This window comes from Malaya genurostris, chromosome 2, assembly GCF_030247185.1.
Source record: "Malaya genurostris strain Urasoe2022 chromosome 2, Malgen_1.1, whole genome shotgun sequence".
Classification (NCBI taxonomy): Eukaryota; Metazoa; Arthropoda; class Insecta; order Diptera; family Culicidae; genus Malaya; species Malaya genurostris.
The window spans coordinates 351,861,399-351,886,377 of record NC_080571.1 but is presented as its reverse complement, the minus strand read 5'-3'; the positions used below and the strand labels follow the sequence as shown (position 1 = coordinate 351,886,377).

The window sequence follows — 24,979 nt, the reverse complement described above, 5'->3', positions numbered from 1 at the left end:
TTCAAATTATTAGCATTCGAGTGGCTATGAACAGTTTCGTTCAATGTACTCGAACTATCCCGTTTGCCTCCTGTTTTTAAATTACATCGATTAAACCGAGATTGGGGAACTCATCGACATGTTTTACCTATTCGAATGATTCACTCTCTTGCTCATAAACCGTCAAACTGATTTTGGTTGTATATTGCTTGAATCAGTTGGGACTTTTAAGAGCAGGAAATAACAGTTTTAAAGTGCGAAGTGTACGTGTGTACCTGAATTGGGGAAAAATGTTGAGATCGAATCAAAAACAATTGTCGGATGATTCATTTTTACAGAACACTCTACCATTCTACTTCACTAATCTCGAGCAATCATGAGGGTCGTTCGATTATCCTAATTTAAGAGTATTCGAAATAATTTCCATCCAAAGATAATTTTTGAGCTGTGAGAAATTCACAGGGACAGCTACAGGTACAGAAATAAAAGAAACAAGCACAGAAACTAAGTTCAGGAAAAATAAAGAAGGTACAGGAATAAGTGCAGAAAGTATAAAACCAAGTACAGCAATGAGGGAAACAAGTATAGGAAGTACTGTGACAATTGAGTGCAGAAAAAGGTACAGAATGTACAGATATAAGTACAGAAGTTACAGGAACAAATTACAGAAACAAGCACAGAAAGTACAAAATAAAGTGCAGACAATAGAGGAACAAGTACCGTTAAAAGTTCTAGAGTTAATCGCAAATGTTGTCGAGACAACAATTTTGAATGGCAAATTAGAAGAAGAAAAAGTATCATGCAAATAATGTCACAAATGAATGAGTTATTCTTGTAAATATTTGAGAGAATTATTATACATCAGTAACAAAACAGACAAAATTAGAAGGTCTTATGCAAGACACGACCGATTACGATTACATTAAAAATGAAATAACTCTAAGATACCCATAATAAATACAAATATAAAGATGATGATGGATGCACTAAAAGTCACAAATTACAAACTTGCTCTACTTTTAGTGTTTACATTTTTGGCGAATGATCAAAATGACAATTAAATTCTTTCAGAACAATTGATTCTACTCTATTTTATGCCTTCAACCAATTTTTACATTTGAAAATTTTTGGAAAATATTCTTTAAATGAAAGTCAATTATGATGATTTCAAAGTTACTTAAAAGATCAATTTTTAATACGAACAACCTCAAGATCTTAATCTGGACGAATGAAACCATTTTATATCATAATAATTTTCAAGACAGAGAACGTACGAACTTAATCACTTTATAAACAGCTATTAGAGAAGATTTTAAAAATTTTTATCAAAAAATGTGAATGTGAAAAATTTGAATAACCGTCAACCAATAAACTAAAGTGTAATTTTAATGATTCTCCGTTAACCGTCGATAGAGAGTGTCTGGAAATAGAATGGCAGCAATACAAGGAAGAGAATATGTGACACATTCCGCAGAACATATTTTGTTACTTAAATTGATTTTCACTTTTGCATATTAAGCAACCAATGCATACGCAACCAAATTTGGATCAGCTTGTCTTGAGTTTATCTCTAATACTGTACTTTATTGCATCTGATAATTCTATATATGTGAATCGGTGCAACTTATTTGTACTAAGTTCCGAATCTTTTGAAGCGTTTTATTCCTGATGGGACAACAGCTTGTTCAAATCGATACTGCATAACGACTTGCATTGCATTAGTTTTGCTACACTTAGTATGGATCCCTTTTATAATATTCTTGGAAGCAAGATTAGATTAATATATTATGCTTATTCAACTAAATAAATTTCTAACTATTCAATTAGATTGCACGATTATTATTTGGTTTAATAATAGGGTCTGAGGGCTTATGCCGAAAGATAGTTCTTTGTATTTATCCACATTTAATGAAAAATAATTATCTATGATTATCATCATAACAAAACTTTATACAGAATTTATTTAGGCACCACCGTGTTGTTCGTGGAGAGTTAGCAAAAGCGACAATCCAACGAACGCATATACAATCTAGTCATCACCTCACTGGACGAGCTACTTGTTTCATTTCCAGTCAAGCATCAACTAAAATCAAGAAATGATTTGCAGCATATATTTATAGATTCTTCTTCGAACTACGCAGAATGATGCGGTGTTTTTATGCATGACGCAAAGCCTCCTATGCCGAACAAGAAAATGACGTCAATTTGGTCAGCTGGGATTGGTGGATGAAAACATAGGTCAATTCTAACCATTTTTTCAATAGTATGCTATTGAAATACTGAAACGACGTTGTCATACATGTTTAAGTTAAAAGTTTCCGAATCGATTGGTTGTTAAATTATATCAATCCATCATCAAATAACTGAATTATTACCGTTTAAGATTATGACGAAAAAAGGTTACGCGGCTATTTTTGAAACTTTTAATTGACCCCCGGCCCCGTATAGTGAAGAGTAAGGCATTTTTAATGCCAAAAGTTTTCATTCCACGCATTCCAATGATGCCAACTACTATGCCATTTCAATTTGAACGTCATTTTCGCATCCGTTTAACTTTTCTATTACCGTCAATTATCGTTATGAGTCTGTAGCGTGAATTTAGAGTTTTTTTCGAATGGTAAATTGTACGTTGCCTGTATGCGTTTCAGTAAACCATCGGTTTTATATATTTTGTCCTGTTGTCCGCGATATAAAACTGTTTTCTTTCAAGAAGCAATACACATTATTTCGAAGAATACCACATATGTGAGAATGTGAGAATATGAGTAATACGAGAAAGCCATCAATGCACCACTAGGTGGAATAAAACAGGTTTTTTATTACTATCTGGTATTAGTTTCTACACATTGGAACAAATTTGATCACGAAACCAAACCTCGTGGAGAAAACCTCGTGTACTCAATTTTGACCGAACTGAATTTTCCGAGCTTCTCCTTCACAAAAAAGTGCAATGGCTTTCCAGAAGTATGGTTTTGGAACGTTTTGATTTGTGCTCGGATAAAATAAGCAACCGGTTCGGACAGTAAATGGCAAATGACCTTTGCCTTTACTTTCTGACATATCAGAGACTCGGATAACTCGTATCGCTAAGATGCCTAAGTTCGACTCCTCTGGTAGAAGGTAAAAGTTCAGATACGAGAAGCCTTCTGCTTACTTAAATGACCCTTGTCACGTCTCACTTTTCCGCACTTTATTCTTCACATCCTTGCTCTTCCTTGAGTACTATGGCTCTTTGATTTCATATTCTTTCTCCTCTTATAATCTCCAGTTAGTTTGATATCGTTAAAAACCGAAAAAAGTAAAAATTACTGACTGACCAGAAGTCATAAATAAAAAAGTAAAAAAAAAAAAAAAAAAAAAAACAAGTTTTTGGTTGTCATATAATTTGTGGCAGACAACTTCTGCACAACAGTCCAGAAACAGTCAAATTTGTCTGTACAGTCATCAACTGTTTGTCTGTCGACTATGATCACACTGTGATTACATTGTCACAGATAATCTGCATATTGCATACAGATGGACAGTTTATTTATTTGTCGTCAATCAAAAGTAGACCATAAGGATAATTACAATAATCGTCTTAAATTAGTAAACTATTTTAAATAAATCACTAAATAATGTATAATTTAGTATGAGTTAAATAATAATAATTAGCTTACCAAATAGAACTGAAATCGTGTTTTAGTTTGTTTTTTTTTTGACATAGTGAAATCGACAGCTTCTGAATGCTTGTTGTATACAGCCATCAATTGATTTATTGATTTATTGATGGTCTATTTTTGCATAGTTTGTTCGCTGGTGGTTTGTAATAAAACTATTTCGATTTCCTAACGGCCGAGATGGTATGTAAAAATTTAGTTTGGACAGGAGTTGACTGGAATCTATGCGATTCGAGACAATGTCATTTACAAATGAGACCATTGAAAATTCTCTGCGTTTTTTTAATGTTTGAATACTGATCAGCATACAGCGGGCTTTATAGGACGGAACCTAATTTACGAAGTGCAAATAACAAAAATTGTTTTTGAACGGGTTCAATTCGATCTTCCCATGTAATTAAGTAAGGTTACCAAACTAAGCTACAGTATTCTAGTACTGACCGAACATATGCAATGTATAATGTTTTAATTGCATATGGATCGTGAAAACAGTAACAAATTCGTTTTATGAATCCTAGCATGTTATTGGCTCTGTTTATGATTGTATTATAATAGTCAACAAAAGTCATTTTAGAATCTAGTATTATTCCTAAGTCCCTAATTCTTTCGCATATTTGAACTGTTTGACTTCCAAGAGTAAGTAACAAGTCAGGTGTATTTCGTTTTTTACTATTCTACAGCATTTTTTTACATTTAGTTGAAGAAGACTTTTGTTACACCATGTATAACAAGAAAGAATTTCTACTTGATAAACCTTGGCATCCTCACTTTTCTCTATTTCTAAAAATAGTTTTATATCGTCTGCGTATATTATAATTTTTATTTTTTTTGAAACAAAGGAAATGTCATTAACAAACAAGATGAATAAAAGAGGACCTAAATGAGATCCCTGGGGGACCCCGGAACTGTCGTGAATGGGGCTCGACTTTTTACCCTTAAATTTTACAATTTGTTCACAATTTGTTAGAAAAGATTCCAACCATTTAAGAAGACCGGGTAAGATTCCCAATTTTTGTAATTTGAACATAAGCATGGGTATGTCAACACGATCGAATGCTTTGCTGAAACCTGTATAAAGAGCTTCAATGTAATTTCCCTTGTCCATAGCGGTCAGCGTATAGTGGACGAATTCAAGTAAATTAGTAGTAGTGGAACGTCCTTTGAAAAAATCCATGTTGCATGTGAGTAATTCTATTTTTTATTTGACTAAACAGTTTATTATTAACGATTGTCGCTTCAAAGAGCTTCGGAATGCAAGAAAGAATGGCAACCCCTTGATGGTGGCATATGTCTGCTTTTTTCCCATTTTTTGAAAATTGGTATGAGGAAAGAGTTTTTCCACGTATCTGGAAAAACTCCAGACTGAAGCGAATTATTAAAAAGCCAGCACAAAGAGGTTGCAAGATCTAATGCTAATTTTTTTTCATAAATATGGGGTGAATCCCATCAGGTCCGGCACTTTTCGAGACATCCAATTTGTTTAGGGCATCTATTATGTCTAGCACTTCGATTTGATTTACATTAATATCTTCAGTAAACTATGGAAAGAAATGAAAATATTCACGATCGCGGTCATCTTTAGGAAACTTCGTGTAGATTTGTTGAAAAAATTTAACGAAAAGATTACAAATTTCTTGTGAGTTATTACCAATGTTTTCCTGTAAATACATTCTTGACGGAAAGTTTTCTGATTTCAATTTGTTTCTAACATAACTAAAGAATTTTTTTGGGCAAGACTTTATTTCCTGTTCAGTTCTTGAATTATACTCTTTGAATGCAGTATCAATTGCTAAACCTAGTTGGTCACAGATGTGTATGTAATTCGATAAATTGTCGCTATTATTTTCTCTTTTGTACTTTTTATGAGCTTTTTATTTTCGATTTCGTAGGTTTCTAATACTCACGTCTGCCAAACAGGATACTTTGAATTATTTTGTTGCCTAATTTTCTTCAATGGGAATTCTTCATTTATTATGTCGTACAGCAGTGTGTAGAAAATATCGACAGAGATTTCGACATTTCCTTCGTTTCTAAGAAGTTCTTGCCAATCTATTTCTCGTAGCTTACGACTAATACTATCATAATTTGCTGAGTGATAACCGAAAATCTCCTCATACTCGTAGTCGTCGGGTCTATTAATCTGATGTATAAATATTGAGAATTCGTTTGCTGTATGAATAGCTTAATTTTTCCACAATGGAGTTGGTGATTCTATTACACAGAAATCATCGTGGATATTAGTAAAAAAAAATCTAAATAACAGTTTTGCTGAATTTTTACATGAATAATTTGATTAAGACCTAAACCGGATATTTTGTCGAATAAGTAATGAAGTGTTTCATTCTCCCCAACGAGAGGAAGTAGAATGCTATTATTTTCAGCGTTTGGAATAAAGTCGATATTGCGCTGATTAAATTATTAAATTATTAGATAAAGTCGATATTGCGCTGATTAAATTATTAAATTAATAAATAAAGTCGATATTGCGCTGATTGCGCTCCATATATATGAACTTTAACTTCCGATGGAAGCATAGTCATGATTTCATCAGCAACATGAAGAAACTTTTCATATATGTCTTTTTGGGCATTGTTAGGAGGAAAATATACTGAAACAAAAATATGTGTTTCACCTGCTAAATGAATTCTTACCCATATGTATTCAAATTCTTTAAATTTTTTATCATTTCGGCGTCAAATTCTGCTAAAACAGCAATAAGAACACCTCCCCCCGATTTTTTTTTTTATCAGATGTATGGAGTTCACGATCGTTTCTAAAAACGTTGTAAATGTTTCCGAAGACTTCCGTGCTGTTAACGCTTTCATCCCAACTAGTTTCGGTTGCTAGAATAATTCCATACGAGTCAAGCTGGTTTTGACTGCTTGCAGACAACTGCGAATCGATTACACTATGATACAGTCAAACTGCATAAGTTTGTGCAGATAAACTGGCGAATGTAATCGTAGCTTAAGTATCCTTCCAGATCAGGGCTCGAACGTATGACAACTGGCTTGTAAAACCAGCGCCCTGTGCATTGATCCGCCAATCCATCATTCATCATTTAATATATGAAATAGAAAAAACGTGCAATCTTGAAATTTGATAAAATTGTTAAAATATTTTATTGAACTTAACTTAGACTTTCTACAGGTCATCAAAAACTACATTACCGAACGTTTTGTAATGAATTCAATTATCGAAAAATCTGCTGTTGAAAATTCAGTAAAAATTTACCGAAATCAGGGAAATGTGGCATCACTGGTTCTGAATCCTAAAAACTGCTCACTGCTCGATGTTTTCAATCCACTTCGCCAGTGGCTGCTCGAACCGATCGTAAATATTTATTCTGTCTGTGTGTGAGTGTAACTTATTTTACCATGCCGCAGCATTGGTCGCTGCGTGCGCCCATTTGACTTATGCTCTTCTTATGCTGTGCACCATCGTCCCCGTGTCCGCGTGTGTGTTTGTGCGAGCGGAGCGCAATGTTTTCCTTTTGCGGCGAGGTTGCTTCGATGCGATGCGAACCAACGACGGTGTCGCTGACAGGACAGTCAGTATGCGTTTAGCAATCGTACGTTGCGCATCTGTGTTCCTATCGGTTCGGTTCGTGTCGGATAAAGTGGTTTGGCTCGAAGAAATTGCTTAACCGTGGTAGATTTCAATGTGAAGGGTGTTTCGAAAAGAATCAATAGAGTACGATTATTCAAACTGTACGCTGATCACGCTTGTGTTTCTCGTAAACTTGTTTGTGGTAAACCGACAAAGAATAGCAGCACACTCAACGAACAACGCATCCAAAAGGAATCCTACGAGAGTGGGAGTAGGCTGGGAGAAAAATTACCATTTATCGAAACGAAGTGCAACGCGAAACAGGGAAAAGCAGAAAATTGATTTTTTACTGTTTTATGCCTGTGTTTTTATTTTCGGGTTGCTTCCATTCTTTCGGGAGTGTGCGTCGAAAAAAACGGGAGCGATAACACTGGTTCAAGTGATAAAGAAGCTGATTTTTCCGCTTGATCGATCATTTGTCGATCAGCAGCGGTTGCACTGTGTACTGTGATTTGGCTTCGCGCAATTTTGCCACGGTCTACTGAGTTGCGTGCGGTTTCAATGTTAGCGATTTTCATTCAGTGCTTACTAGATTGATGAATGATTTATCTGCTCAGTCCCGTAAATAGTATGTCTCGTTAGTGCAAAACACGCGCGCGTGTGTGTCTGTGTGTCAAGTACGTACATTGGATTCTTGTTCTCGGAACGTTTATGACAGATTGAGGCTACCTTATCCGTACCGTACCCATAAGAAAATGTGAGTGATTGAGCAACAAAGCGTGAAACACATAACCACAAGCACATTTTTTTTCGGATTAACAAATCATCTGTCATCTTTCATATGCGGCTTTTACTGACAACCGAGCCAAGTGCGCGCAATTCACCCCTCATTAATCCGATCAACGAACGATCAAGAGAACCCATTCATAAGCGATTTACGAACAAACCTAAAACGTGTATGTGATCAATCACATGTGGTCTGATGTGGATTGCAAACGGTGGCGATCTTCCTGATGGCGTATTAGGATCATCAACGAAACGATATTGCGGTAGTCACGTGCTACCCATCAACGAACGAACCCATCATCTACTAACTAACCATTTTCATTCATCTGGTCTGCTGGTTAACCTTCCCGTAGTTAGATAAAACTAGCCGAGATCGAACGAATTGGAACAGGGAAGGTTACTCCAGGAGTGAAGATGAAATACCTCAGCTCTGGACACCGGGAATCCTACACCCTGGTAGTCCGTAAGAGGTACATGAAACGGATGCTGTATGTACATATTTTTCTGTTTGTTTTTGTTTAGTTTTGGCCGTAGTCTCACTTCCTACCCCGTTAGTAAATTGACACGACAACAAACGGAACCAAACAGGTCACCAGGATTCAGCTGTCAGTTTGACACAGAAATCTGGCCTGTCAGCCTGTCGGGTGTTGTTGCTTTGCCCTCCTGCAGTAGTTTCTGCTTCCCAAAGCCAGCCTACTACGGTTAGGCAGTAAAATTAGTTGACAGCATGCGGTTTGTAGTGATAATTATGTAGCAGAAGAGAGCTCTCTTATGTAGTTCTACTGCGATATCGGAGAGCAGTGCCACATTCCTTGGCGATGGCCGAACGTAATACTGGCTTATCAGTGTCGGTGTGCTTCATGGGAGGCGAGCAATTTTTAACCAGAAATAGACCGCAAACTTGGAGGCTGCTCCCGATGGTTTTCTTTTTTTCTTGTTTTGATTATTATTTTTTTTATTTTGTTTTGGTGAAGGGTTCCAGTATAGTTTTAGTCTGCACCCAACTAATGATTTTCAAGAATTAACAATCACACTTCATTAAAAAAGACGATGAACAATTTTGAAGAACATAAACGATATAAATGAGATAGTTTTTTTTACGATCCCAACTGCATTCGAACGAAAGTCAATCTATTAGACCATCGTCAGGCTGGAAGCAACAAAAAGGACAAACATGCAACCTGAACCGGAAGAACCGGGTCCGAGAGTCGGAAATTCAATATCATTCCCAGCGTGCGATCTGTCTGTGCACGTACACTGCCAGTTTGAGACACGCAGTGGACAATTATTGGAAATTGCTTCTACAAACATGCAATATAACCAAACCGAATCCGAAACGAAAATTTCATTATGCCCGGGACGAGTCTCATTCCCAGCTCATCTCGAAGGTGTAATGAACTCACCGGGCTCAACGTGAACGAGCGCAAAATATCCTTGAGCGATGGAAATCTATTCACACCACCGGTTCGGTCGGAACGTCTCGACACGACACTGCCGGCAGGATATCGTTCCATTGTTGACGGAATCAACACATGCGGTGGTGGGTGAGCTCTGTCTGTTTACTTACAATACACGATCAAATAGGCACTATCATCATCATCATCATCGCCAACGGCTTCTGGGAAAAAAAAATTGGGAACATGGTAGGAAAATGAAACAATGTATCGGAAATGCAAACAATAATTTATTTGTTTGCTCCGATTCCCAACCCAACCGAACAGGACCTGCCGACTTTTGAAAATTATGTCACACAGAAGTAGAAAAAAAAGCTCTGAAGGGGAGCGATTACAAGCAATTAGTCATTTACTTACTTCCTTAACGCCTCGGGTGAAAATAGCGGACGATATGGAAATTATTGTCCCCGGGAGACCAACGGGTGTAGGGTGCACGACGATTGATGGCAAACGATAGATCCGCCAGGCACGATAAGACGACAGGCAATTGAACTACGAGAAGGAGCTGCGTTCGTTTCGGGGATTTATGAAGTGTTGATTCGAAAATAATGAATGACCCATTCAGGACTTATGACATATGCGCGAGATTCGGAAGAAAAATGTTATTAGAAATGAATTTCTTCCGGTGTTTCACTGTGAGTTGAAGTGGGTTAGTTTTAGGAAGTATTTACCTTTTCAAAAATAGAAATTATACACCAAATAGAGACGAAGAATTCAGCGTAGGAAGTTAAAACCAAGAGAAGTACACTCGACTTTGAGATGAATTAATAAAACTTAACCGTTGATAAGTTCATAGAACCATGCACGGGCAAAATTCCGATTCAAGAAATGAGCAAAACGAGTCATGATTTGGGGAAAATAGTATATTTTCATGTTATGATAATACACCATGATTAAAAGTTCACGGACTCCATTTGGACTGATTTCGTTAAAATTTAGCCTAACGCATTTGACGTTGTTGGGTATAACTTCAGGTGTGTTTCTGCTACGATGGTAATCTTTTCAACATAAATTCAGGCGTTATGTTTTCAAATGTGAAGATTTTAAATATGAATTAAATGGAATGTTGCGAAAGTGTGTGGCATATTGTTTATACGATTTCAACTAATGTCTCAAATAATGTACATTTGAATAGCAAAACAGTGAAAAGCACAACGAATTTCTTTTAATCTGAAGCAACAACAATTTAAATATGTTTTTGAACAACCACGACACCTAAAATAACGTGTTTACCTGCGTTCATTGCTCCAGATTTGATTTTTTGTTTCAGAATTTGGAAAACATAAACGAACTGCATGAAAATACACGTGTGAATCAAACCTCTTTAAAAGATACTCTATGTTGAATTCTTGCAAATACTGCGGATCGGATTTTTCCTTTTTTGTTTTCAAAACATCGTTTGCAAAGTCGTCTTATTTGAAATATTTAGGTGAATCAATACAGCTTGTATTCTTATATCTATGAAACAAATTAATAAAACTGGTTGAACAAAAAAGAATCTTTTTTTTGTTAGATGGTGCTCCTAATTTATAGTCAAAATTAATTTTCGGTTTACGTTATCTCTCGGAATATTATTTTAACAACAACAGTAACATCGAATATGTAAGAATACATTCAGATATATTCATACAAAATGAAAAACTTATGATGTCAATTTTCGGTTCATTATCTTTATGTTGTCAATTCTCTGTCAGCCGGTGGGTAAACCAACACAATTATAAACTGAATATGCCTCAGGATCAAGTAAAAATTTTCAGTAGTTCATGCTTTTCAATGTTTGCTTTTTGTCTTACCATTCCGGATAGAAAATTGGAGTTACGAGCTTTAAAAAAAAATACATTCCTCAAGTAATGCATTTTCGGATCATGATTAATTTTCATGGGAGAAGACTTTTTGCTCATGGTTTCATGAGAAGTTAAAATGATTGGTTTCATGATTTTCTAATCATGACAGCAGTAACGGATTTCTTTCCTTGTGAAATTTCCTCGACCCGGTTGCTGAAAATAAGTAATTTAAGTAGTATTAATTGTATTTGTATGTGTTCCTAAATCAAGAAACCTTTCGTGAGGAATACTACATGGAATGAAAAGTCCCGGGCTTCTCACAGAAAAGACGTGAATATAACAGTTCGGCTGAAAAGTTCGTATCGTTTAATAGAAACACACATTTTTTGCCAAAATTCGTTTTTATTATTCAACATAATTGCCATCAGAGGCGATACAGCGATTATAGCGATCTTCCAACTTTTCGATACCATTTTTGTAGTACGATTTATCCTTTGCCTCAAAATAGGCCTCAGTTTTAGCGATTACCTCTTCATTGCTTCTAAATTTTTTACCAGCGAGCATTCTTTTGAGGTCTGAGAACAGGAAAAAGTCACTGGGGGCCAAATCTGGAGAATACAGTGGATGAGGGAGCAATTGGAAGCCCAATTCGTTCAATTTCAGCATGGTTTTCATCGACTTGTGACACGGTGCATTGTCTTGATAAAACAAAACTTTTTTCTTCTTCAAATGAGGCCGTTGCGTCCTTCAAACGCTCTAATAACGCTATATAATAGTCACTGTTGATGGTTTTTCCCTTTTCAAGGTAGTCGATGAAAATTATACCATGCGAATCCCAAAATACAGACGGCATAACATTACCGGCCGATTGTTGAGTCTTTCCACGCTTTGGGTTCGGTTCATCGCGTGCAGTCCACTCAGCTGACTGTCGATTGAACTCCGGAGTGAAGTGATGGAACCATGTTTCGTCCATTGTTATATATCGACGAAAAAAATCGGTTTTATTTCGATATAACAGCTTCAAATACTGCTCAGAATCATCAATTCGTTGTTGTTTTTGATCGATTGTGAGCTCACGCGGCACCCATTTTGCACAAAGCTTTCTCATATCCAAATATTCGTGAATAATATGTCCAACACGTTCCTTTGATATCTATAGGGTGTCAGCTATCTCTTCACTTTACGGTCATTGAAAATCATTTTGTGGATTTTTTTCACGTTTTCATCGGTAACAGCCTCTTTTGGACGTCCACTGCGTTCATCGTCTTCGGTGCTCATATGACCAGTACGAAATTTTGCAAACCACTTACGAATTGTTGCTTCGCCCGGTGCAGAGTCTGGATAACACTCATCAAGCCATTTTTTGGTATCGGCGGCACTTTTTTTCATCAAAAAGTAGTGTTTCATCAACACACGAAATTCCTTTTTTTTCCATTTTTTTCACAATAACAAAAGTAGCTTCACTAAAAATTGCAATATCTCACAACCTAATAATCAGACAGCTGTCAAATTTATACACGTAGCTTTTGAAGGTTGGTACTAACTGAAAATGGTATGGATTTAATTCTAGGGCGCCCTCTCATAGAAACGATACGAACTTTTCAGCCGATCTGTTAGTTTTAGGAAGTATTTATCTTTCCAAAAATAGAAATTATGCACTACATGGAATGAAAAGTCTCGGGCCTCTCACAGAAAAGACGTGAATAGTTTCGAACCGTGTATATTTTTGTTCAGAACAAGCCTCAAGATGATCCAATACCAATTTATGACAATCTATCCACTGGTGTTTAAATAACAGTTAATCGTGTCAGACGAGTTCTAATTTTCATCAAGCTATGCCGGTGAAATTGTATGATTTGCGGTACGGATTGGTCCACCATCCGCCGTATTCTCCACATCTGGCCCCCATCGACTATCTTCTATTGCCAAACCTGAAAAGGTTTCTCCAGGGAAAGAATTTTATTGCCGAAACGGATGTCTCTTTCAAAAGGACTTGACAAAAATAAAAGGCGGGTGGGTAATGTCAGAGACATAACTGGATGACGTGAATACGAAGTCAGTTTCTCTGACGTTAACGATTCTGAATTTGTTAACTGAAATTCAGGAACCGAATTTTCGACTCGAATGCTAGAATTGATACCGGAAACTCAATTTCGATGTTAGGTTTGGGTATTGAATTCTGAACTTGAACTCGGTAACTGAGTTCTGATTAGGTAAATTAATCATTTGAGACCAGGATTCTTTTTCGGTTTTGAACTCTGATCCAAGCACTGAACGCTGGACCTGGATTCTGATCCGCAGCTGAATTTTAGTTACAGAATTTCGGCCCAGGATTTCGTTTTCAAAGTCGGATCGACAATTCAGCTCAGAAGATCCAGAATGTAGTTACTGAATTCAGTTACACTTCTAGAATTGTACAACTGAGCTTTGGAACCAAATTCGAGTAGGATAATATTTTACCCCCAATGCAATTTCACTATATATAGAAGAAATTGAATGGTGTTAAAATATTATTCCAGTAAAATTATTCTACTAAACGCTCAAGTGACAAATTAGTGGCCAAACTCTAAACTTGTATTCTGGTTTAGAGCTCCGAACCTGGACTCTGGAATACAGTTTAGAACTCAAATAATGAAATACAATTTAATTTGTAATTTGTTCCTGGGTTTTGGATTATGGATTTTCTAATCTGACATTTTAGTTCCAGAATTCAGTTTAAATATTCACATCCAAGGTTCAGATCTCGAATCAAACTCGGTTAAAAAATTCTGAGTTTTTCGGTTTCAGCTCCAGAATTATGGTATTTGATTCTGGCCTTAGATTCGGGGCGAGGAATCACATTTTAAATCTGGCTTCTGGAATTGGAAAATATCAGGTATTGGATTCTGAAACTGAATTTCAGAACTAAACCCTATAATTGGATTCTGATCTTCACTGAACGAGTCAACTATGTAGGCAGGAATAAATGAAGCATCAATTAGAAGAGCTGATTTCGTACACTGTTCCCCATCGTTTTTCAATTTTCGTTGTATTTTACCCCAATGCAAACGACCAGCACCAGGATGACACAATCGCTCTTGTTTGAAGCGAAACTGGCTCGGCTAACGTCCCCCAATCGATTCAATATTGAACTGAATTCTTGATAGTTATAGAATTGGAACTGAGCTCTGGACCTAAACCAACCGGAAAGATGCACTTGTTTTACTTCCTGCACAGGCATTGGCTAGAATGAACGAAATATATGAAGTGTTACCCTTTTATACATACTGGGTACGAGAAAAATGTTATCATAAATTGGTGATCATATTTCTGATGGCATGTTGCAAAAATTATGTTGATACGTTAGATACAAAAAAAAAATTCACTTATCACTCTCTCACGGTAAAATTCGACCCGGGATTGTAGTAGTTGTCATGTTTGTTGGAACGATAACACAATTCTAGACCAGACTGCAGTTCTAGAATTTGGTACCAAAAATTAGTTCTGCAATTCCAGAAGTGTAACTGAGTTCAGGAAAAAGTTTCCGCATCTGGATTAATAGAATTTTTGAGCTCAGTTCTCGATTAAAATTTGAAAACTGAATTCTGGACCGGAACTATTCAAACCAAAATTCTGCTGCGGATCCACGTGCAGAGTTTAGTACTTAGATTCAGGTTCAGAATTCAGTGTTGGATTCAATTCCAAAACACCGGTTCTGTGATCATTTTAACAATTCAGAATTCAGTTTCAGAATCGGAATCCAGTTGCCAATTTCAGGTTTTGATTTCAGTTCCCAAATCTAGCATTGAAATCGAGTCTCAGAACTCAGTTCTAAGAATCGGCTTGAAAATTCGGTTCAAGTTAGGTTCTTGAATCAATATTATAAAAATGATATGAATGAGAATTATATGAAAAAGGTGCAATACTTCTATATAATAATTTTAAGCTACCATGTTTACTCTTTATTTTCTTTATTTCTGGAGCAGGGATAATTTATTATCAACCTATCATTGTCCTATCCAGTAGGCATAAAACCTCCTCATCTTTTGTAACAACAGATTACAGAATATCCAAATGATGCATTTCATGTTATTAACTATTTCAACTATATAATCATCTCTTCTACTCTAACTATCTTGGAGCTTAGATAGTGTGCCTTGTCAAATATATCGTTGAAAAAAATAGTCATCGCTTCCCAGATATGATGTTTACGATTTGCATTTAGTAATTGGTCAAGTAACCCAAAGTCAAGCTACTTTACAGAGAATGAATAGTATTCTAAGCTGCCCGTTTTCAAGTAATAATCCACTTTTGATAAAACACCCATCGCAACTGAACGAACTTTAGCTCAGACCAGCAACAAAAAGTAGGTTTAAATTGCTGAAAATTCTTTATCCTCTTTGAAGCAGCGAAAAAGTGACTATTTTCATATACTGTGAAACTTTTTATTGCTTGGGGATACTCTGCTATAACTTTACCAATTCGAAAATAATGCACAAAAATAAGCAACATAAAATACCAATATCAATTTAGCTCTAAAAAGTGCATACTTTTCAGGTACTGTGAAACGCTTATATTTTTATTTGATTTTGATTTTTCCAATTTCAACATTCTTCACAGAATACGTAATAAAGAATGACAGTCTCAATCCATTATGGTAATCATCTTGAACATTGGTCTAATTGCCACTTATTATGTGCGCTTCAGAATCAGGAATCAGAACAAATTGGCTCAAATATCACGTTCCCCTTGATATTTGGAGGGGAACGTGCCATGTGAGCCAATTTGTTCTGATTCCTGATTCTGAAGCGCACATAATAAGTGTAATCTAAAACACAATAATATTTGAAAGCAAAAGGCAAGGAAAATCTCTTAGTTTGTCCGTAGTGCTTCTACAGCACAATCTTTCCATTGATTCATTCAGAAATTTTCTGATTTGTTAAACTCACGCTCACAGCGACCAATATTATTCATCTAACTTCATTACACGCAAACCATCAACTGATGAACGATATCAAAACTTTGCATTCCGCCATTTCATTTAGCAAGCAATAATTTTGATATCCAATCAATCACGTGGCTCGAAAGGAAAAATCACATGGATCAAGTATGCATGTGAAATCTCCACACAAAACAACTCGTTACGAGCCAAACAATTTTGTCAACGATCTAGTATTCCTCCCTTCGACGGTCAAACACTTATGCAACTCGTTTTGCGCCAAATACCTATTAATGATCTAGCAAGCATAGGCGACTTCTTCAACGGAAAATTCTTTTTTCCATGCAAAACAACCATATGGATTTTTCACACGGCGAATTTCTCCAATTTTTTTTTATGTACTTGTAATTTTTAGGTTCAGAATTCAGTTCCCGAATCTAGCATTAAAGTTGAGTTTCAGAACACATTTTTCTAAGAATCGGCTTGAAAATACGGTTCCGGAATTCAGATCCTTTAACATTAAAAAAACTGAACGATCCTATTGTTTTGGAATTCGTAGTTCAGGGTCTTATAGTTTAATATCTAAGATCGAAAATGGAAAAATGAAAGTCGGAGATCCGGAAGAGGTGAACGAAAGAGGTACTGAAGGGAGAATTTATAAGGTGTTGTAATAGGGAAAATCTGGTGACTTAATAGCGTATCAATTGCTGGTCCAATTCTATATTGTTTTCACATTGTTTTTAACATCTGCCAGTTAGATTCTATGAACCCATCGCTAGTTTAAGTGACACGTTACTCAATTTCATAAAAAAACAACACATAATCTAAATTTTCCATTCATCTACTCAATATTTGAGTATTTTCTACTCAAAATATGCAAATATTTAAGTTCTTTACACTCAAAATAAAAAAACACTTTTTCACTTACTATTAAGTACATTGGATTTCCAATTTGAATTATGTTTTTCTAGTAGACAGAGCGTAAAAACGATTAAAAACCGTTTAATTTTGTTTCCAAGTGAAAATTGAACATGTTTGAAACACCCCTGGGTTAGATTTCTCAATTGACATAGTTTGGGATGGATAGATGATAGCTTAAAAAGTAGCACTACAATGGGAACGGCGAAACATTCTTGAATTCTTCAGTTCGATATAAAAATCTTCCAGGATTGAAAACGTTCCGAACAGTACAACACGGTTGAAGTATTTTTATATGAACAGTTCGAAAAAATCTTGTGATTTTACGTTTTATAAGATGCACATAAATGGAGCGTCGTATTTCACACAAAAGTATATTCAAGAACATGTAAAATTGTGTGATTTGAAAATTATATGGCTTGAATTCGAATGAAATAAAAAATAAAAGATCGATAGCAACAGCGCGACTTGAATCGAGAAACATTCGATCACGAAGCACACCGGTCAATCGACTGAACCAGAAAAGCATATGTCTGATTGTTGAATAATTAATACAGAGTGCAAATCACACGCGAAGCGTGTAAAATTCAGCGCAAATGAAGTACTGCGTTATTTGAAAAATTAAGTGGTTATAAATTGTATCATTAGTAGAATTATGTCACCTGTAAAATTCAGAATTTTTTCTGTGTGTGTTTTTACACTGCTTTTTTTAGCGGATCTCCGAAGCTACGCAGTTCTTTTAGGCGAATTTGAAAAGTTATGCGGTTTTCTTGTTTTGTCTTAGCGTTGACAAAAAAAAGTCGATTTCGGGAATCTCAAAATTTTTCGATGTCCCAAAATCGACATTCGGCAACAAAGATTTTTTTTTTGCCCACAAAAAAAAACTTGTGAATTTTACAGGTGACGTAATTTTACAAACGCTACAATTAATAACTGCTTAATTTGTCAAGTGACGCAATATTCCATTCGTACAGAATTTTACTGATTCCGAGTGTAATTTGCATTCGGCTACCAAGTGCCGCTGTATGGATTTATATGTATCAATTATTCATAAAGCAGATATATGTTTTTGTGGTTTAGTCGATCAGCGGCGTGCTTTGTGATCCAATGTTCCTCGGTTCAAGCCGCGCTGTATCTATCGATCATCAGTCGTTTTCAATTATTTTATTCGATTACAAGCCATGTAATTTTCAAATCACACAATTTAGCATGTTCTTGAATATGAGTATGTGTGAAATATGAATCAGGAATCAGAACTAATTGGCTCAAGTGGCACGTTCCCCTAGTTATTTGGAGATTCGCGCGGTTCAAATAGCGCTGTTGCTAACGATTTTTTGTTTTTGCCTTTCTCATATAGAAAGATTATGCAATCACTGTGAAAACCGACTTTTGAACCGAGGCTCGGAGGGCCGCGTGTCATATACCATTCAACTCAGTTCGTCGGGTACGCAAAATGTCTGTATGCGTGTATGTGTGTGTATGTATGTATGAAACATTTTGTGCACTCACTTTTCTCGGAGATGGCTGAACCGATTTTCATGAACTTAGATTTAAATGAAAGATCTTGTAACCCCACAAAAAGTTCCTGAATTTTATTCGAGTCCGAGTATGAAACATTTTGTGCACTTACTTTTCTCAGAGACGGCTAAACCGATTCTTACAAACTTAGATTCAAATGAAAGGTACAATTGTCCTTTACAAAGTTCCTGAGTTTATTTTTATCCGTTCTCCGGTTCCGGAGTTACAGGGTGATTAGTGAAAAATATCTTATTTTAACTTACTTCCTCACTTTTCTCAGAGATGGCGTGACCGATTTCAACAAACTTAGATTCAAATGAAGGGTACCATAGTCTCTTACCAAACTGCTAATTTTAATCCGGATCCGACATCCGGTTCCGAAATTATATGGTGAAGTGTGTTAAAAATTGGATACTGTTACTTGAAGCGGCGAAACAAAACACGTAAAAAAGGTTCTTAACTTGCCTCGAACTATTCCAATCGGTAGCCATTGTCAATAGGCTTTGCTGGTTCTCGGTTTCTGATTCCGGAAGCACCAGAAATGAAAAGTAAAATAATTTCTAAACTTGCCTCCAAACTATTCCAATCGGTAGTCATTGTCAGTAGACGGCCAAACATTAATTTGGCTTTCTTGTTTGTTCTTGGGTTTTTGATGAATGACCAAAGATTGTATCCATAGACTCAAAAATGGATCCCAGTCACTTTTCTCGAACTAACTTCGATTATACCGGTTCCTCAGAGATGGCCTAACCGACCTGACTACTGTTTCACTCTGTAGGTTATACTAGTTTATGGACAAACCTTTTTGTTTTTTAGAATCAAAGAAAATTGTTTTGAAGAATACCACATATTTATATATGAGAATATGTGAGATATAAGAAAGGCATAATTACACCACTAGGTGGATTAAAACAGGTTTTTTTTGTCATCGTGAAGCTCTCTTAGTACTGTATAGAATGCAATGCATATTTCATTCATGAAACTTGTATAGAGAATGAACAAATATAAGGACAAATAATTTACCGCTAAATAAATTTGAAGAATGACAAATAATCAAGTCTTGTGGATAACGTTTTCGATAATCTTTGCCGTATATATCACGAGACCTGTGTGTCTGAGATACTGAAAGAGCTAGGCCCTAAAAAGGGAGCGACAAACAGATCAGCGCTTGCTTCGTTACTTTCAAACGTTTCTGTTCGGTATTGCTTTTTGACATGTTTTCAATAATCATATGCTTAGGTTGAATACAACGAGAGATATTCACGATCAAGCTCTGCCAGTCTTATTAAGTGTGAATTTTGAAAAGGCGCTCCACAGTGAAGCAAGCCATATTCACGCCTAAAACAGAAAATTAATATCAATTTACATAAGTCACGTAATTTTCAAGTGATTAATACCATTCGCCAAAATCGGCTTCGAAGCATGGTGGGCTACTTCCCAATATAGTTTATTGATTTAGTTTGAAGTTTGAATCAAAAGCCAATTGAATAAATAAAAAAAAATGTTTCTCAAATAAATCGAATTTTTCAGATAAGACTGGACATTATCGCCATACTTTAAGTAATTGTTTCAATAATCCCATAGTAGTGATAAATACAGTTTTGACATTGTTATTTTTTATCAGTTACATTGTTAGTAGGGACAGTTCTAAAATCATTATCTTTAAATGTTCTACTCAATTATTAGTGTTAAAAGAATACTAGCTTAAGTAAAATTGTCGGTAAACTGTGCAGCTTTGCAAAAGCGCTTTATTTCAGATTATCCGCATTCGTTTCGATTTGAAGCAACGGGCTCTCCTTTCCCAAAACTATGAAACAAACAAAACTTTTCGCTACACAGTAGGCGCTGATTTTTTTTCTGCAGTAGAATTTTCCCCACAGCAGCAAAAGAAAACAACGGCGCCTACTTCGATATTCGAACCGCACCAACCGACACCTGTTGATTGGTCGGACCGCTCGAACCAAAACATCAATTGGCGGTTTTGCGCCCTGCTGCTGGGAAAATCTGACTCCCAAGCTCTTCGACTTCATCGATCGGCAATGAATATGTAAGCAAACAACAACACGCCAACTCAGGAGGAGGAGGGAATCAGTTTTCCCCTCGAGCGTTTCGACCACTCGACACAGATCGTACTTTCTTTCCCATCGTCGTTCAGATTTGAGGAGTGTCTGAAGATGCAGTTTTCTGTGTTAAGTGCACCGTGCCGCTGCTGGAGGAAAGAATCTATTCCGCTCCGCCGTCGCCACTGCCGCTACAAAAACCACTTTTTTCCGAGCTAGTAAGAGCTCTTCCATCATGCAACTGCCGAACGGGCCGTGACTAGAATCACGGGAAAACGCTAAAACATAGCTATAAATTTTCGAAAAAGTCTTGTTTACAAGAATAAAACAACACTTTAGCATTTATTTATTGCACAATCGGTTGAATTTGATGGTCTATGTCTTACGGTTTGGTTGCGGTCGGTGAGGTGTAGACAAGAACTAGCGACCCTTGAAATTAACGCCAGCAAAAGCCAACTCGATCGGTCAGGCCACGCTACCACCACGCTGGCCCAGAGGACAGAGGTTGCTCTAATTATAACAGAGTTGGTCGTCCCTTTTACGGAAGAACGGTCCCGTTGTTAAGAAACTCAGCACGGTTAGAACAATACGTGTTATTGGTTCGCGTGTTTTGTCTTCCGGTATAAATTGAGGGACCCTTACTTTTTTTTTATTTTACTTGTGCATCAAAGCAAGCAGTGAGTTCTTAAATTACAGACGCGCAACCCAGACGACCTGTGATATATGCGGTGTGCTGTGGTTATTTGGTTGCAACTTTAAGGACAGTAATTTCCGGTTTGCTTACTTTCTTGAAAAAGTAAACTGTAACGTATTCATTGTTTCAACTGACAATGTGGGGGAAAATCATGAACAACCGGTCAGTTTAGTTAATAAATGTCACCGGATCGTGATGTGTTATCAGCTGTTTTCAATCTAGTTTACCCCTTTCTATGGTTTGATACAGTTCTTCGGAATTGATTCGGAGAAAATTCTCGTTCCATGGTTGTATGATTGTATCATCGAAAGAACGATCTGAAGTAGGGCAAGATTTATGGGAGTTTCCCTCTCTCACCTCTCACTGGATTAATGTACGCTACAATGGTACTTAGGCCGACGCAAACTGAATCAAGATTTTGGTCGGTCGGACTGTACATTTCAAACGATACCACTTTATTTGCTTGCTTGAGATTAACATCTCCCAAACATTTATCTTTCTTTGTAGGACTGTTTCCGCCTTCTCCCTACTTCAAATGCATACTCATCGCTGGAACTGAGGTTCTTTATAAGATTGTATCATTTTTTTTCTCGACTTTCGATTCAAGTTTCAGTTTCGGTTGATGTTTATAAAGAAATCTGTTTTTTGAGCTGTCTAATTAGACAATTTTAAATTCGGGAATTTACAAACGTCCAATATTTCCACGCAACCGACAACGGCGCACGATTATGCCGACTCCGCATAATAATTTTGACATAAGTTGTTAGTATGTTTTTTTTTGTTCTGCAATCGCAGCAGACCGCGACAATGTGGCCTATCGTGAAGGAACGGTTAGATTTAATAATTTTTAGCGCCAAACACACAGCAAGCCACGCTGCACTTTTGCTTGCGTAGAAAAGTAGATCGCGAATAGCACGGGTACATTGCACTGCCGGGGCGATGACGAAACCTCCTGCATCGCTGAATGGAATCAGCATGTTGTTGTTGTTGTTGTTTTTTTTTTGTTTGTTTGACTACATCAACTTGATAAAGAACACGCTTCCTCGTTCGGTTTGAATTATGTAGTCGAGCGAGAGTGATGATGAATTTCCACTCAGCCGAGAGTGGCATTATTGATCGGATTGATCTCCTATCAGCTGTCTACAAATCGATGAAAATGATGAGAAACTTCAACTTCATAGAACATCTGATTGAGTTGATCAGAAAACACAATTACTGAGCCGACCTTATTATTACAGCTCATAAAAACCGTTTCTACTTTTCCGTTGATCGAAGCAACCGATGCCGAATTTCACCTCTCAAATGGGCTTTGAAGTGAATCTGTTTCCTACAAACAGCTAATGTTTTTTGGCGAGAGAAATTCACTGAAAAATCATTCCAAACGATCAATGATTTCAAACTGAACGTTGCGCGGGTTGTCTACCTTTTCCTTCCAAATGACGTCAACCCCTCCAAAAGTTCGAAATCGTTGAAACATTCGATCGCAATCGCGATGGCACAAACCTTCTGTAATGGGTGTAGTAATCGAGCGATCATCGCCGTTCAGCAGCATTATCACGCGGTACACATGATTATGGTTTGTCCTCGATACGGTCGGGCGGTTCCCTTGGTAACAGCAAAACAGCAAAACAGGTGTGTTTTTGACGATCGCGTGCTATTTCGTAAAAATGGAGCTCATCGTCACGATCGCACCATGTCTCCATTCTTGGAGACGCGTTGTTCCTTTCCAATTCTCTGATGAGTTTGAAGACGAAGAAATCGTTGAAAATTCCGAATAAATTGCATCGGTCACTCGATGAATTTGCATTTCAAGTGCAACGGATAATGTATGCACTTGTTGTACATGGGAATTTTGAATAACACTATAGGTCAGTACGTTAACTGAACCGAAGAGGTCGTCGGCGTTGAGCCTGGAAACAGACTTTTCAGGTGCGATAAACGATAAGTCATACAGCCATTGTTTGTGTTATTTGCGGTTCGGCAAGCTTAGCGAAATCTCGATCTTCAATTCAAGACTATTTCCGCCCACAATCGTTTCGCCAGCACTACTTGCGAGCATTGTCGTTTTGCACTTTTAATGTGGAGTTATTTATTGGAATTTTATTTCGGCCGACTTCTAGTACCCTCCGCAATTGCATCCGCGCACTGTACAGAAGCAACTTGATCATAAAATTGAGATTTAACTGCCACTGCCGGAAGGCCGATCAGATGATGATGGGTTTTGTTTGTTGGAAATAAGACGTTACCATTTCCATAGTGGCTCAGTTTGAACGTTCGGTAAAAATTCCCGAACCATTTATCAAGGAGATTCGAATGTAAGATAGTGAAAAAATTTTAAATTCTGACATCAGCGCGCGCTTGGAAGGGCCGCACTCGGGCCGTTACTCGAAGTGACAAATGATGGTATTAGTTTTCGATTGAAGAAGTACGAAACTGACACGTTTGGTTGCACATTAGTGCCTAATTTCTTAACATCTGACCATTTTTCGTCGTCTCGCGACGATGATTTCGAATGTTCGTGGCAGATGATTCACAATAATCTAACGCTTAATTACATAAAAAGCGTCCATTGTGGAAGTTAAGTTTAGCACTGGATAGCACAACTTCTTTTGACAAAGTACTGGAAACTCATATCGAAATAAAATTGAAATACCTATCGTGCGAAATGTAGATTTAGATATCAGTGGAGAAATCGCAAAGACTTCTGCTTGAAATACGATGTAGAAATTATCCTAGTGAGATTTCAATATTCTCATTCCACGGCGATAGACACTAGCATCGATTAGACCATCACACAAAAAAACGTTAGCTACATATTGCTCAAAACGTTGATCCTACTAACCAGATAGCCATTCTTCACGGAAGGGGAAATGTCGCATAACAAATTTTGTATTTTGATTTTTTTCCTAGTTTACTAAATTAGGCCATAGAGAAATACATATAACTAAAGGTCTCTTAAGAAACAGTAGAAATAGTCATGAAATCCGGTTGATTATTTTTAGAAAGAAAATAGCATTTTAAACATATTTACATCATATCAATCATATTATCATATATAATACTGTGGTATTCTTCAAAATAATTTTCTTCGATTCTTAAAAGAATAATCGAAATCGGTTTACTGATAAAAACTATCAATTGGAAAACATTTGAGGTCGATTTAGAAATTTTTCTAAGGTTTTCCCCTTTTTAAGTGATGGTATACAATTTTTAACACACTTTACCCTATGTTTCCGGATCCGGAAGTCGGATCCGCATGAAATTCAGGAATTACGCTTGGGACCACATGATCTTTCATTTGAATCTAAGTTTGTGAAAATCGGTTGCGCCATCTATGAGAAAAGTTAGAACACAAATTTTATTTTTTTTGCACATTTTACCCCATAACCCCTGAACCGGAAGTCGGATCCAAATAATATTCAGCAATTTTTGTGAGACCTCAAGACCTTTAATTTGAATCTAAGTTTGTGAAAATCGGTTCAGCTATCCCCGAGAAAAGTTAGTGCAAAAAATCGTTACACACACAGACATTTTTTTTCAATTCAAAAATCGGTTTTCACAGTGATTGCATAACCTTTCTATATGAGAAAGGCAAAAAGAATAAAATATAATCTTAATATTTCAAATTATTTTTTTTTAAATTTTAGGTCCTTTCGTACT

The 24,979-nt window shown here is 36.6% G+C and overlaps 1 protein-coding gene across 5 annotated transcripts in view; it reads left to right on the top strand.

Annotated features, from left to right (window-relative positions):
- The window catches only part of LOC131432146 (rap1 GTPase-activating protein 1), a 322,963-nt gene that overhangs the window by 148,776 nt on the left and 149,208 nt on the right, over positions 1 to 24,979 (top strand). Inside the window, exon 1 of one of the 5 annotated variants that reach the window (XM_058598258.1) lies at positions 7,198 to 7,944. The exons of 2 other annotated variants lie outside the window; for them this stretch is intronic. Coding sequence is in view for 2 of the 3 variants with exons in the window: in XM_058598256.1 (XP_058454239.1) it covers positions 8,388 to 8,461 (74 nt within the window). In the remaining variant the exon portion in view is untranslated. 2 more of the 5 variants (XM_058598257.1, XM_058598256.1) reach the window with 2 other exon arrangements.